Genomic DNA, 15,684 nt, shown 5'->3' with positions numbered 1-15,684 from the left:
TTCAGCTGTGGGGAAAAACCAGTACCTTTAAAGAGGCCATTATAGCTTTCCTGGATAGTTTTTCTGTTCCTTAAGGGAATTGACTGAGAGTATTAACTCACCTGAGGGCAGCATGGACATCACTGAGGAGATGGCTCCTGAGCTAAGTATGTGGTAAATTGCTTTAATTCTTTGGGTTGTTTCCACTTAGGACTGTTTTAACCCTTTTATTTTTATATATGTAAATCTCCTCTGATAAGTTGCTTGCAGAAGGAATGGCAAAGTAGAAATGTTTTTTTCTTTAAGTCTGTTTATTCTAACTAGAAAACTAACTAGAGTGTGGAAAAGAGGAAGGAAAATGGGTCTCCTTCCTGTCTAGAAGCTGTATTTGTAAGTGGCTGCCACCAGGTGAAGCTCTCTTCCCTGGAAAGCAGGACCAAGGAATGAAGGTGTTAAAGGGTGGCCAGTTTGGTCAATGATACAGCTCACAGTTTCCTGCCCTAAAGAAAGTAATGTGTTTGGGCAAGGGAAGGCAACAGAGCTATTTTCCTTTCTTTCCCTCTTTCTGTTAACCAGTGTGTCTGATGTGAGTATGTGTCTATGTGTCTTACACTAGCATAGGAAAATCCTGACCAGCCTGGCCTTCTGGCTAATTTCCTAATCAAGTGCAGGGATACAGAATGCTTTTGTTTTGTAAACTGTGACAGAAGTATTACATAGCCTGTCCTGGGGCATGTGAGCTCCTTGGGCTGGTTGTTTCCCCTCTGTGGGAAAGAGAGAGAGGGCACTGGAGAGTATTGACCTGGGAAAGGCTTTAATATAGACTTGTAATGGATGTGCTCTGTCAAGCACTGTGCGTAGGGGTTGAAGAGGTGATAGCTAGACCTGAGAATTCTGAGCTATCGTTTCCTTTCTAAACAAATAATTAACCAGGAGAGAAGGAGAAAGAACTAAAATAAGAGAGAACTTACTGAACTGGTTCAGGTTTCTATGTGTGTGTGTTTGAAAGAACCCTACTGCTTTCACTTGAAGTGCTTGATTATTTGTTTTTGGAGCATACACTGTTAATTTTCACATCAGCCTGGTGAGACAGTTAACCAGCTTTCTGAGGAGCTGAGTAACCTTCCTGATCACTTCGTAGTGGTGTGCAAGAGCAGATCTGACTCCCAGGTCCTTCAGTTGTTGCAGGTGGTGATTTTAAAGTGTTTCTGAGGGCTGGTCCTACTGCCTACTGGCACACCTCTGCATCATTTGCTGTTAGATCCAAGGCAGACTGCTGCATTTGCTCTTATCAAATGTGGGAAGATACCTCTCAGAGGATCACAGCTCTCATCGTTTGATGGCAGTTCAGCTTGAGGGTTAGAACTGCCTGGCTTGGTTGCTACCTTTCGTGTAAAGTGGGCAGTAAGCATAAATGGACAGATTTGACTAGCACTGCCCTAAGGGGGCATCCCGTGGCTTGTTAGAGATGCCAGAGAACATTCCTACCTGTATTCTGTAGGTGGTAAAGCTCAGCCCGCTAGTGCCAGGTCCAGCAGAAATAATAAACACTTCATCGCTCCCAGTCTCGGTGGTCACTGCAGATATGGAGGAGGGCACATCTGGGTCAGTGTCCTGAGGAGACCGTTCTGTGCTGCCTATGCAGGAAGTGACTGAGAAAATAAAATCAGTAACAACTGCTTGTGTGAGTCCAAAACATCTGTTCCCAACTCCTCCGTGACAAACCCCTCCTCCTGCCCCAGACAAGCTTTGGCTGGCTGTCTCACCAGCCAGAATAAAATTCAAGCCAACAGTTTGCTCTCCTGAAACTGCAAGCCCTTAAAAACAAAAGGGGAAGAACACCCTTGGGTCTGCTTTCTAATAAAGACAAACCAAAACTAAAATCCCTTATACTAAATACTCAAGGTTGTGCTGGGTATCAGAAATTGCAGATTTGCTTAACTCATTCTTTATTTGTATTTACTCATCCCTGTTAATATTAGGAGCTATACTTTTTGCTTAAACCCTAGTGATCCTGTTCCTACAGGAGCAGCATTATGCTCTAGGGGCTACCACAGGGGTGGCTGTCTACATGCATCCTTAAGGCCTGTACATCTATGTTGGTTCATGTTAGAACTCTGGCCACAATGTCATCGATGACTTTTCCAAAGAAGGAGATTGGAAACTGTCGTGGTTGGGAGCACAGAATTAGCTTTTTATGAAGATATCCTTGTGTGTATATAAAGGTTGATGGTTTAGTGGGAAACTGATGGTGTCTAGCAACATAACATGAAGAAGCTCCCTGTTGGCCTTCACCACTGGTGCAATTTATGTGTGGTGACTCAAAATTGCAGCAAGTGACATTATCTGCAGCTTGGCTGGAGCTTTCTTCTTTTAGAAACACACTGTGAGCTAAACGTCACCTAAAGCACTGTCATCCATAAAGTCCTTCCAAAAACAGTAGCTCCAGGAGTCAAAGTTGACCAAAACCAATCTAAGCATTGTAAACCCCATCCTTTCTGAACCCCATCCTTTCTGAACAATGTTAGGCACCTGTATGGCAAGTGAAATTCTTCCATAATTTATGGATCTTTCTAAGTTGTTTGTAGCAGCCTGAACCTGACATATTTGCTCTGCTAACCCAGTGTCTCTACAATGCCATGTGCTATGACAGCTTTTGTTGGCAGCGTCTGGAGCTCTGCTTGTGCATGCTCCTTGCCAGGGGAATTACCCTACCAGTGAGGGGGGAGAGCAGCAAGAGATAGCTTCCACAACAAAGGCTTTCTGCTGTGAAGTGGCTCTCCAGCTGTGCATGGGCAAGACAGCAAGGAGGACTGAAAGGAAGAAATGATCTGATTAACTGGCCAGGGCTATGGGGTGCACTGACCTCCTCCCACAGATGCCCTGCACTTACCCGCCTGCTCCCGGCTCACAGAGTGGTTGTTGTTTTCATTCTCCCGGCTTGGCACCACCAGCTGGAGCTCATTGATATCAACAGTGGAGTTCTGGATCCTGTTCTACAACTCAGAACATGCCCCAGTAAACATTGTCAGATAAACTGTGCAACAGCCAATATGAAAAAGAGAAACAGAAATTGCTGAAGCCATTAGCACTAACCTCCTGGTCACTGCATGTGTTGGATGAGCTCCTTTTGGGGCACATTCTCTGTCTGAAAAGAAGAGACAGAAACAACAACAAGCCCACAAGTAAGTTAAAGATGCACAGAAGAGAAGGTCTCACCTGTGCTCATCTTGTGATGAGGACCTAGCAAGTTATGAGCTGTCTTGCCTACAGGAGCATCCAAAACTCAGGACACCAAGGCCTGTAGGCCAGGGGAGAAAATTATATATTCATGTAGTGGAAAGTCAGCTGAAAAAGAGAAGGACCTCTCGTCATCTTCCCAGGATCACTGCAAAAGCAGAAGCAGTTCAGACCTCTGCCAAGTCCTGCCAGGATCCCCCCCAGTCAGCTGCTCTTTTATACCAGTAACTAAATAGCAGGACTGAAATCCTGCCTTTGGTCTGTCTGTTAGACAGAATATTTCATCTGCACAGTCAATATTGTATGCTGGATTATATTTAGCCAGCAGAAAGCATTGGATGTTGTGCATGTGTATGAACATTTTATTAAAAGACAGCACTATGGCAGATGATTACTGGGTAAGCATGCCTCTTGGCTGGAGGGAGACATGGTCTTAACCATTTTTTCCACGTTTTTACTAAAACTGAGGTTATGAAACAACTAGTTTTTCGTCACAAAGAAAGGCTGGCAGTAGTGAACACCATTATGACTGAAGCAACTGTATTTTGTCTTTGTGTACAGCAATTCTCCATGGGGCAGTACAGACACACATGGGAGCATGCTGAACAGATAGAATGTGGCCCATGGTACAGTTTTCCCTACTGTCTGTGCTGCTGGCTGGCATTTTTGCTCTTGTTTGGAGAGTTGATTTGCTTCAAGGCATTTAATCCCCTCCATGAAAGCTTTTTTAGTTGCATGATTTCAAGTTTTTGGTCACCATATTATTATATAAAAAAGAGAAGAGAGAGTTGGCACTTGAGAATTTAATCCAGAAGAGATCAGATGGATAGCTGTTACTCCAGGAGTCACAATGGCATCAGCCAGTTCTTGGGTTTGGGGGAACTTGGGGCTAAAGCAGGGAAGGATCTTCCTTAATGAACAGATTTAGGAAGTGGGGGAAGAGAGAGGCTTTGAAGTAGGAGTGGTGTTGCCTTATCAAGCAAGATAAAACCAAGTAGAAAATACTTCAGAGTGGGAAATGTTTATGTAAATATTCCTCAGGGGCACACCAGAACCATGCCAGCAGGAGTGACCTGGCAAAACATGCCCCAGAACAATGAAATAGTGTGGTGGTCAAGGCATTCAGGTAGATGGTAGAACTACGTGTAATTCCCTGCTTTCTTCACATTGCATTCATTTTTTTTAATCACTTCCCCTCTTCCCAGCTCTTTCCTGCCAAAACCCTTGACAAAAATTTAATCAAATCTGATATATTCCTTTGAAATATTCTTGTTTCAAATAACTTGCATGTTACAAGCAAATTTGTTAAAATATTCCCACCTAGGGATTAAAGAGCACAAAGGAAATGTTCTCCTCTAAGAAAACACAACTTAGCACATATTTCTTCCTCACTGAACATCAGGCATTGGCAACCCAGACGTTTTAGTTATCTGGATGGTCTCACTTCTGGGTTTGCTATTTGAACTTTTAGCATGACTTAACAAACAAAATGTTCAAGTTCTCAGAAATACAAATAAAAATGGGTTCCTTAGATCTTTCTATGCAGCTGTCCCATTTAGAAGATATTCATATTCTCAGGGACAAAGCTGAAAGGATGAAATATCTATTTTAAATTGGCTCAGCAACTGAGAGCAATGATAAACTGTGGATAGACAGGGCAAATTCTGCATTAAGAAACTGAAATACCTTAGATCTATTTGGTGCCTTTCCTTGCCATTCTTTATAAATGTGCTCTACAATATTAATCAGGCACCATAACTACCTTGAAATCCACACTGCAGTTTGGCAGCATAAACCAAAGGGATGGTAAGGTATCTCTGGCAAAGATGTTTTCTATGTGAGTATGGTAGATTAAGGGGGAATAAGAGAAAGAAGAGTCCCGTTCTTCTCAACATTTTCATTAGGATTAGAACATGATAACTGGCTGAAATGTCCCCATTTTAACTTTTTCTTTCCTCATCACACTTTGGGTATTGTGTTTGATTTCCACTGAACTATTTGATTTACTGTTTACAAAACATGCAAAGGGTAAGAGTCTGTAGATTCAGCCAACAGTTTAGGTGGAAACTTGAGATGGGTTGTTGTTTTTTTTCTCTTCAGAGCTGCTGCTGTAGTACCTACTGAGATACGTTAGCTTGCAGGACTGGGGTCTTAGTCTTTCTTTAGCTCATTCTCCAGCTCATTCTCATTGGACTAAACCTCTCATGGCGTGCTGCAGTACCTTGCCAGGGAGATTGGCAACTGTGGTGGTTTAAGCCCATCTGGTTTAAGCTGGTAACTCAGATCAGTGTTCAGCTCATAGATATAAAACATACAACATGCAAATACACCAGTTTCCACCATTTAGAAGAATTTGTAATTATTTGTATAGATGGACAAAAATGGAGGACACAGCTATGATAGGCAGGGAGTGAGTTTTGGGTTGTGCCTAAGACAAGGATGGCAGAAGAAGGGCCTGGTTTTAGTGCAGAAGCGATGAGGATTTTCCATGAGGGCATTATATGACGAAGCAGAATTTCAGCCCCAGGTAATGGTGAGGCTGCATGCAGTGATTGGCAGGGTAGCTTGCATGGAACGAGATGGCAGCGCATGATGACTTGAAATAGCTGAGAGGGGGTGTAATTGGAAACAGGTCATTGGCAGGCTATGCAGATGTAAAATGCAGTTGCAATCCATGAGTTGCAACCATCAAGCAAAAGTCTGACTGCATTGGACAGGATTAAAATTAAATAAGGTGGACATGTCTGTTGTTCTTGGGGCTTGGGAAAGAAAGTAAAAATTACCCCATTACTTGAGCCAGGCCTCTTGGCCAAAAGTAATTAGAATTATTGGCCAACTAACAACTGAAGCTTTCATTCCCTCCCCAAACAGCAAACAAAAGCTGCAGTGTGGCAGAGACTTGGAGTTTCCCCAGAGAGCTTTGCCCTGGCTGAATGCAATGAGCCTGAGCAGACACTGCTGACGACTTGGTGCATTGGATTGGCGATAAGTGCCAAGCCCATCCCAGGCCATTTCTACCCCTGGCAAGGCAGAGCCTGCTACTTTTAGCCTAGCAAGAGCAGCATATAGAAAGGAGGGGGGTGGGGGGGGAAATACAGCTAAACCTGGTACCTTAGGAACAAGTAAAGAACAAAGAGAAAAGAAACTGGAAGGTAAGTTTGCAAGGCCAAAAGCCTTAAGGTTACTATTAGCATCCTTTACAATGTCACGCTCCAGCCAGGACAAGTATTACCATGCCTCAGAGATGTGGTCCCATTTCTGAGCATGCTGCATTGTTAATGTATTTTCATTTCTCCCCTCAGCCCACCCCTTGCCATTCTGACCTCTTCTGCAGTGAGGAGATGCTGTGGCTAATATTCATTTGACACCTGATTTCAAGCCCTATTTAGGGCAAGAAGCATAAAACAGAGCTTAGTGGGCTCAAACTAAAAAAGGTTTAGATGTGCTTAACAGCCTCTGTCATCTTATGTCGAGCCGCATTAAAAACCCACAGCTGGGAAGTATAGGTGAGCTCCGGCCAGTGCCAGCAGTTCTGGGGAAGGGACTGATATCCTTGAAGCAGTTAGCACAGTAAAGGGGAAAAGACAACTCTTCCAGTGCAACATGAGTGAGATCACTCAGCACAGGTCATGGCACCACTTCCACATGTGTCAGATCTTGCTTAAATACTTTAAGTTTGACGAGAAATGAAGTATTGTTATCAAGGCCTCCTTGGAATAGCATGGAGGCAATATAGGCAGCTGGGATAGTAAATGGCCTTTCAAGAAGATAAAGGACTAGGGGTAGTCTCTATATACAGTCAAGAGCTGACTGAGGTGTACCTTCCTTTTAAAACAAGAGACATAGAGCAATGAAAAAGCATAAATGCCAGTGTAAAAAGTGAGTCTAATCCTGGTCCTGCAGCATAGGACCCCAACAGGATGTATTTGCAGTGACCAGAACATGCAAACATTCGTATGAGGAGAAAAAATGCATTCAGTTCTTCTCTGTTGGTCAGCAAGAGCAGAGTATTACTTTTGTAAACATCTGACAAGCAAAAAGCCAAATTGTGAATGTGAGCAGCATGGCCTGACTTTCCAAAGAGGCTACAGAGAGTAAAGTTCAGCCAGTAAAATCTCAGATTGCCAGTGTACTTCTTGGTTTGAATAATACTCTGCTTCATGGATAGTTAGAGTGAAATTAAATAGGGGTAATGGAGCAAGAACAGGCAACTCAACATGTGGATCAGCCCAGACTGCTGCCATGGTGAAGGGAGCATGTTTCTGTCTCTTTTGAAGATTGGAAAGGGTATAAAAATGAAGTGTTTGGTTTCTGGAAGACATTTTCCACCAGACGTTTTCCTTTAGAGCTAGCAAAAAATTGTGGTCTAAATTAGTGTTCTGCAAGTTCTTTGAAAAGGGAAAAGGTTAGTTAGATGTAACATATGCAAGTTTAACTCTTACAACTATGAAAAGCTCAGACTCTGAAAGCAGGAATTTCCATATGCAGAAAGAGAGTATATTTAAGCCTCACCACCTTGCCCACATCCTCTTATACCCAGCATGATGGCCTACATTTTATATTTATTCAGCAAAAGCTACAAAAGCACCCTGCAAAAGGACAAGGAAAGCAAAGTTCCTCTATCAAGCTAACCTCAAGGACTAGGAGTGGCTGGGCAATCCTGACACCTTTTGGGTTGGAGGATGCACAATAGATGAGGCAGGGGATGCAGGAAGAGTGAAGACAGATGAGTTTCATGCTGTCACTGGGAAATCGGTGCTATTACTGATACCCACTCCACCACAGTGGAGCCCCTGTAAGGAACAGTACTTATATCAGTCTACCTGGTGTTTTCATTGAAGTCAAAACGTTCGAAATATGTTTATTTTGACAAAAACCTGGGGAGCTTGGGCTCTGGTTTGAATTTGTTAGAAGGGCAAAAAAAATAAAATCATTGTTTCTACAAAAATGTTTTCACTAGGGAGTTGGAAAAATGCAAACATATACTGAGGTAGAGAAGCTTTCTCCTGAGCAATCTAAGGAAAAGAAACATATAAAATGAAAGCAATTGATTGGAAAGGGATGTTTTTGTCACTGGCTTGTTTTAGCCATTTAACTTGTTAGCATCAGTACCTGAAAATCAGTAACTCAGCCTCACCATCAGCTCACTTGACCATGTCATTTCAGATGACATTTGGGGGACAATGACAGGTACTGCAGCATGCCACTCAGCCCTTCAGCAGTCAAAGGATGTGCAGATGACTGCTTAACACATGAAGTGTATTGCAATTAAAATGTCTGCACAGTCTTTTGGATAAAACATGCTACAGACTGGAAAGTATTTTAAATCTTAATTCTAAGTGGCCATACTTTGTTATTGTGTACCTTTCTGCAGAGCATTGGTGAAGGTTAGAGGCAAACTGGAATCGCTGTGAGAAGATGCTGTGGCTGTCAGGTCAGTCTGCTCAGGAGACTTGAGAAAGAATGATCTTTGTTCTGTATTTGTTAGTGCCCCAGAACCCAGAGATTCAGAGGCAGCACTGCCACCGAAACAAAATAACGCCCAAGAAAGTCATCACCCTTCAGGTATTTCTAGAGGAGAAATAAAATAAATTTGAGGCACAGAAGCTGTAGAACTAGGAAAGGAAACTAAGGCGCCTAGGGCAGGAATAGTGACTGGCATTGATCTCTGATATATCCACACACTACTACATCTAAAGGACAGCAAGCTTAGCAGAGCAAAGGAAACAAAACATTGTTTTCTGGTCCTGTATGGATAATATCACACGCTTCAAAGGCTCAGATATTAATCATCTTACCTGCAAGTTATGCAGAGTGCAAAGAGCAAAGCAAGTGCAAAGAAGGCGATCCCTGTTACAATTGCCAGCATCATCATATTTTCCTTTCTCCCCTGCCTCACAGCATCTACAGTGTTGGGTTCGGTGATGTTCTTGTATTCAAAGAGCATTGCAAAGCCTCGGCCTCGGTCTGTGGTGGTGATCAGTTCCATGATAACCTCAACCATTTCCAGAGATGAACCAAAGACCATAGTCTTGTTTAAAGGTGAATTTGGTCCACAGAAGCGAGAGGAAAATGTGATGAGATCAGAAACGTATAGTACATCATGGGGACATATGTCCACTGCTGGCTGTGGGCTGGAGGATATTTCCACAGGCAATACTGTTGTGGGAAAAGTCTGGCTCTCTACTGTAACTTCATCTCCCTCCCTAGCAGCTAGGTGGGCAAGCAAGATTCTCTCCTTCAACTCTGTTTCCAGGCCACTGGTATTTTGCTTCTGCATTGTGGCAATGCCAGCCGCAGGGAATGGCAGTTCTTCTGTTTGAGCCTTGGTAATTGCTTTAGGTTCCTTCATCTGCTTTGACTGGTTTTCTTCAGATGCTTGTTTGGCTTCATCTTTTTTTGAGGTTGTCCCTGGAAGATCATCCAGGTGACTAGGAAGGTCCTTTGGCTGATCTCCTGTGCTGCTCAGATTCTGAGCCACCTTTGACATCCAGGTCTGGAGGGATGGTTTTGTAGTATGGAGATCAAAGTCCAGGTTTTCCTCAAGAGAAGGAATGTCTCTGTTTCCTGTTTCAGCGGGGGCTGAAAAGCCATCCCAGGGGGTTGGAGTTTCACTAGAGCTCTCAAAAATGTCAAAGTCAAAAATTTCCAAGATAAGATGGGTTCTCATGGGAATGAAAAATTGCCAAACACAGTGTGTCCCCGGGTAGTAGTTGTTTGGAAAACCTGGTGATAAAATCAGGCCTCTTTCCATCGATTCCACCACTGCACCACAGGAATAATACACCTGGGAAAGAAAACAAATAAGCTTACATCTTGCCAAAGATCGTATCCAGGATGCAGTCTGCTAGACCTACTGAAAGTTCTATTCTTTCCCTTCAGGGACTCATATAAGATAGCCTCAAGAAAGGGGAATTCAGTAAGCTCGTACAAGTCTATTTTCTACTTCCCATTTGAAGCATTAATCTAATAGGTCTTGTATGGAAAGCCACTCTTAGAGACTATGGAAGTGTACACTGAATGATCAGCCTCCACAGAAATATAACCCAGATGAGTAATTCACATTATAATCACTTTCTATTACTGATCATAGTAGCATCCATTTCTGCTGCTGGCTAGCGTACAACTTTTTGACCACAGAAATTTGTTGCCCTAAACAGCTGGTTGTGTGATAAAAATCTTGAGAATCTAAAGAAAAACTATGTCACCATAGCATCCTGAACTCTGTTATTTTCATTACAAAACCATTTCTTTAATGTAAAAAACCCAAACCCTTGGGTTGATGATTACCCATGATTCATATGTCTAACTCACCTTCTGTTTCAAAGACATTCAGCCTTATTTAGTTCAGTTAGCAAAAAAATGTGTGTGGTTTTGATTGGGTAAGTTGTCTTTTCTTCAAACACAAATCAAAATAGTGATAGCAGATACTAGCTTTCACTAGTAAAATAGCAATCAACGTGCATTTTATGTAACACAGCAATAGTCCTTTGTGACATTTGCTATTTCTTCTTTCTCCATAAATAGTCTGTGGACTCCAAAGAGGAAGGAAGTCCACAAATGGTGGCACTAACTACCATGCTGCTTCTTCTCTAAAGGTACATATGGCTGCTTTCACACATCATATTTACAACTACCTTCTCCCAGAGACATTCTAAGAGTCTTTATTTCAAGACTCTTTCATAAATTTGGAGAGCACAGATCCCCATCTGCACCTTGGGCAATTGGTTTTGAAATGAGGAGAAATAAATCAGAAGTACTTAGGTCAAAAGTCCTGTCTTGGAGCATGGTTTTACAAGCATTAATTGGAAAAGAAAGGGAATGATTTGGGGTTGGGGGGGGGGGGTATTGGAAATGATTTGTCATCTTGGTCTGTTATCTATTTAAACACAAAGGAAGCTTGGCAGTAGAACAGACAAAGCTTATGAAGTCCATATAAAGCCACAAAGATCAAAATACTCCAGATTTTTTTCTTCTCTTAGTCCCTCCCCTTGGCTCATATTGAAATGGAAAGGGAAAAAAAAAAAAAATAAAATGCAATGCCAAAGGTTAAAAGCCCTTAAATCCCTTAAATGAAAAGAAAAAGCCAGACCTGTTCTGCAAGGCATGACCTTTTTTTTCCAGCAGGTGCTGTTCATATTCTGTGTTATTTCAGGATGGATGACAGTAAAAAAGGACAAAACCAGCAACGTGGGTGGAAATTGTATTCTGTATTCAACTTGGAATACAATCTTTGAGTTTTAAAATTATAATTTAAATCAAAGCTTATGTTAATTATAGTGGAATAAACTACAGGCTTCGCATTTAAGGCACCTGGGCTGAACTATGTCTTGAGGTCTCAAGTGGAAAAGAAACTGCATTCATGTGCCAAATACATATTATTCTCAATCTAATGCCTTAGGAGTTCCACAGCATGTAATACCAAAATAAATTAATAGAAATTTACTGGTCTGTTCCCTAGATGTAAAATTTTTAAGTTTAGTCTGAGTTAGCTAATTCATGATAAAAACGTAGGTGAAAATAGCAAAATTTTATGTCAATTTAGATCCATTTGCTAATTCACATCAGAATTAGTTACATTTGTTGTCCCTTGGATTTTACTAAAAACTAGCTGGTTTCCAGTGAGTATGCTCCTCTTCCCTCAGCAGGAGGATTGCTCCTATACTAGGAAGAAGGAAAGAGGGCTTTACTGAGACTTCTCTCATATTCCTTCCCTATGTCCCAGAATATAGGGAATATAGTTTAGTGGGAGGTGTCCCTGCCCACAGCAGGGGGGTTGGAACTAGATGATCTTAAGGTCCTTTCCAACCCTAACTATTCTATGATTCTAATATCAGTGCAGACTTCACAGAAGCACAGAATGGTTTGGGTTGTAAGGGACCTTAAAGAGATTGAGTTCCAACCCTTCTGGCACAGGCAGGTACACAGACTTGCCTTTGTTCTGGAATATCAGTGCAGAATTACCTTTGTCCCATGATAGTCTTTTGAGCTCACATTTAAATAAGATATTTGTATAGCAAGAAACAGTAAATAATGCCTAACTCTTCAACTAAAATATGTACCCAGTTTTGGAGCCAGAATGTGCACCAGAACTGCTGCTATTGCAGGGTGGTACTCCTGGATGTGGGAGGATTACAGATTGGCCCAAACCCCCTTAAATTAGCAGTGATCGAGGGTTGAGATTTTATTTTGAGGAATATGTGAACTGATCTAGTTGCCTTTTTTCAGACACTGAGAAGGCGCTTGGAGGCGTTCACAGCTCCACCTCTACTACCAGAAGACTTTGTTAACACCCAAAAGCAGCATCCATCAGCTCAGTAGATCATGTGGGATTAATCACCAAAGTGCTGAATGGGTAAGCACACCCCCCATAAATCCCTTGCCCCCGCTCTCAGGATAGGCTCCCTTTCCTGCCTTCATTTTCACTTGAATCTGTCATCATTTGGAAAGAAATATCTTGCAGACTCTCTATATATCCAAGGAGTCTCAGGTTCAGACTCAAATGCCTCTTGTTCCCCTACGAGCCATGTAGCCAGCAGTTGGCTGCAGTATCTAGCTGAATCCCAACAGGTATCCTGCATCACCTGGGCAGGAGGGGATCTGTGCAATATGGCTGAAAGGTCCAGCAGTGGAGGAATTATACATTTGTTATGGCTTGGGAGACTGAAAAGCTTCAAGACTTGCTCTGGGACCAGGAAAAAAAGCCACAAGGGACAGAAAATGCAAGACAGGTCCGAGGGGGGTGGGGAAAGTTTTCTGATTAATTTATAACCCACAACTGAATTCCTGACAAAACTGTTCATTTGAATCATGCATTATGAAGGCTGAGTTTCATCAATTAGATACAGATGTTCCCTTCTGCAGCAAGGCAGAGGCACACAAAAAATTTGGCACGCTTTTAATCTTTGTAAATGACAGGTTGTTGTGCTTTTTAAAAACAACATGATATATGCCCACACCAATTAGGTTAGTTACGAGCAGGGTGGAACAGATTACAAGTCCTGTTCATCTGCTTTTCAGTACTTTACATTCTGTCTGGGAGTCCCAAATGTTTGAAACCTCTGTGTTGAGATGAACCTCCTGCCTACTGTGGTCAGACATACCCTACCTGTCTTCTGAATTAGGGTAACTGGGGAACAGCATTTAGTAGGTTCCAGAGAAGTACTCAAATCTCAGCTATAGCTTGTTGGCCAGAAACTCAATAGTCGGATATTTCAGAACATGCCAAGATGTTGCATTTCCCTTTTTCACACTACACAGCCCACTCGGAAGCTTAAATCTATGCCTGTTACTAAAAAATGCCCCATTGTCATGCATTTACCTCCTCCTGTGCTGACATTTGGACCCTCTAGAAATGAGTAGTTAATACTGGCACCAGCTCTGAGCTACTTAATTAAGATACATATACTTAAGGAGTTATAAAGCCTCTGCACCAGGAAACACGGGGCTAAGGAGTACAAGAAGGACCTTGTGCAGGGCCTCATGGGTGATTCTGTCAGTGGTAGGATGAATGCTCTGCTGCTCTCTGAAGTATAGGTTCGCAACAAACCCATGTGTAATGCAGTTGTAGAGAGCCTGGGAGTTTTTCTTAAGCATAAAACTATGCTGGGTTGGAACAGATGTGGCCACAAGTGACTGCAAGCCATTGTTCATAAATCTCACCACAAGCATCAGTGTCTGCTTCCTGAGGAGCACCATCTCTCAAAGAAAGCAAACCCTTGATAGGTAGAGGTGCAGCACAAAGCCAGGATGTTATTTCTTCAAACTGGACACTATACACCAAAGAGCTCTCAAGAAGCAGGTGGCACTTGTAAAAACAATTATTCCCATGCAGGAAAGGGAGAAAATAATCATTTTTGCCAGATGGGTGTTTATTATGCAGCCCAATCAAGCACAAGAAAGAGTAATCATCATCATCTGAGTAACATAACCCTCAACTCTGCTCTTCATTCGCACATCTACAAATGTATCCCTGGAGCCCCTCTGCATTTTTCCAGTAGGAACTTTGTCAGGGAACCAACATATTCTAATAGAATCCTGCTCACTACAAGAATAATTTAATTAGCACATTTTCTTTAATCACAATTACTGCTGAAGAAGGCACCAGACGAGCTAAATCAGAGGCATGCACATAAGCAAGCTCTTAATTTTGCCAGGACAGGACAAGTTCTTGCAGCACTCTATATGAAAGCCAAGAGACCCTTCCTGGCTGCTTCCACCAGAGCAAAGCCACACTCAAAGCCTTTAGGAGGGTCTTGCAAAAAGCCATGAATGGCAAGTTGTGGCAGCCTTGAGCTGGCCCACAAGCACTCTTCAGTGCTGGGTATCAGCCTCTGCCTGAATCACTAGAAGCAGTCAAGCAAGGCTCAGTTTCTTAAGTTTCTCTGTCCTGCCTCTAAGAAAGAAATGCTTCTGGCATGAGATGATGCAGAGAGACCAGAGGGAAGGTGGAGAGGATGCTGTGATGTGTAGCTGCTAAGAGAAGGTGATATGGCCATGTGCTTTAGCTTGTAAAGACGTAAGTCCTGCTGAAGAGAAGTGGTAACAAAGTGATGCAAGATCCTGGCTAGGGAAACCCTCAGTCTATTTGTATTCAGTATTTGTTGAGGCTCAAAAAGGTGAAGTAGTGAGTTTTCTTTATTCATGTTAATGCTGGTTACAAGAAGCTGCTGTTCGCAGCATCCTGGAGGATGCTGTCTTGCATCCCAAAGACTGTTTATTTTTAAAGTGTATTTATTTCAAGGAAGATGAAAGAAGACATCCTGTCTTGATGTTTGTCATTCCTCTGTGAGTACAATCTCAGATTCTCTGGCTTGAGACCTGTCCAGTGTAGTTTATTTTCTTATATAATGTACTTGCCCAGGAAATGGCAAGTTCTCTTGGTGTGTACCCGGAGTCAGAATGAAAGCCTCAGCAGAGGAAACTGGAACTAAGCCACTGCATTTTCAAGACACCCTCAGGGGCCAAGCCACACACTTCATAATGATACCCAGTTGCAGGCTTGCAAGGAAATGGTGTGCAAAGATCATAACCCATTTTGTCCTTCTCAGCTTCTGTGCATTTCTCACATAGATTTTCAGTTCCAGGCAGACTTAAAAATGTCACTTCCACTTCTTTTTAGAAATGACAGGGAAGGAATAATCCACTATATTCCAAACTGAACATTTAAGAGGTACTGCATTTATTAGCTTTTTCAGGAACAGATGGGTATTATCCCCTTATCCAAGTTAAAGACTTCTTTTTGGTCTTTGCTTGAAGATATGTACTAGATTTAATGCTAGAGTAATGAGTGAAAGTAAGCATAAAAGCCATTTATGCAGGCATTAGGCCCTTTGAAGTGAAAACAGTTAGTTATGATTCTGTACTTTTGACCAAAGAATTATTTTGTTTTGTCCCTTCCTATACAGTGTCCCCCCACATAAGTGATCCTTTACTTATTATTTTTTTTAGTAGGAAAGGGAGAAC

General features: G+C 42.2%; 1 protein-coding gene across 1 annotated transcript in view; it reads right to left on the bottom strand.

Moving 5' to 3' along the window:
• The window catches only part of LOC133221727 (uncharacterized), a 35,035-nt gene that overhangs the window by 6,860 nt on the left and 12,491 nt on the right, over positions 1-15,684 (bottom strand). The window contains exons 2-5 of the mRNA XM_061370886.1: positions 9,018-10,006; positions 3,076-3,127; positions 2,873-2,975; positions 1,468-1,631 (exon numbers count right to left, since the gene is read on the bottom strand). Of these exons, the coding sequence (XP_061226870.1) occupies positions 1,468-1,631; positions 2,873-2,975; positions 3,076-3,127; positions 9,018-10,006 (1,308 nt within the window). The remainder of the gene's footprint in view (positions 1-1,467; positions 1,632-2,872; positions 2,976-3,075; positions 3,128-9,017; positions 10,007-15,684) is intronic.

The sequence above is a fragment of the Neopsephotus bourkii genome, unplaced genomic scaffold (assembly GCF_033783945.1).
Source record: "Neopsephotus bourkii isolate Nb327-2 ecotype Australia unplaced genomic scaffold, CSIRO-AGI_Nbou_v1 NB_1542, whole genome shotgun sequence".
Taxonomy (NCBI): Eukaryota; Metazoa; Chordata; class Aves; order Psittaciformes; family Psittacidae; genus Neopsephotus; species Neopsephotus bourkii.
The sequence above is the reverse complement of the archived record's forward strand: the minus strand, read 5'-3'. Positions and strand labels throughout refer to the sequence as shown.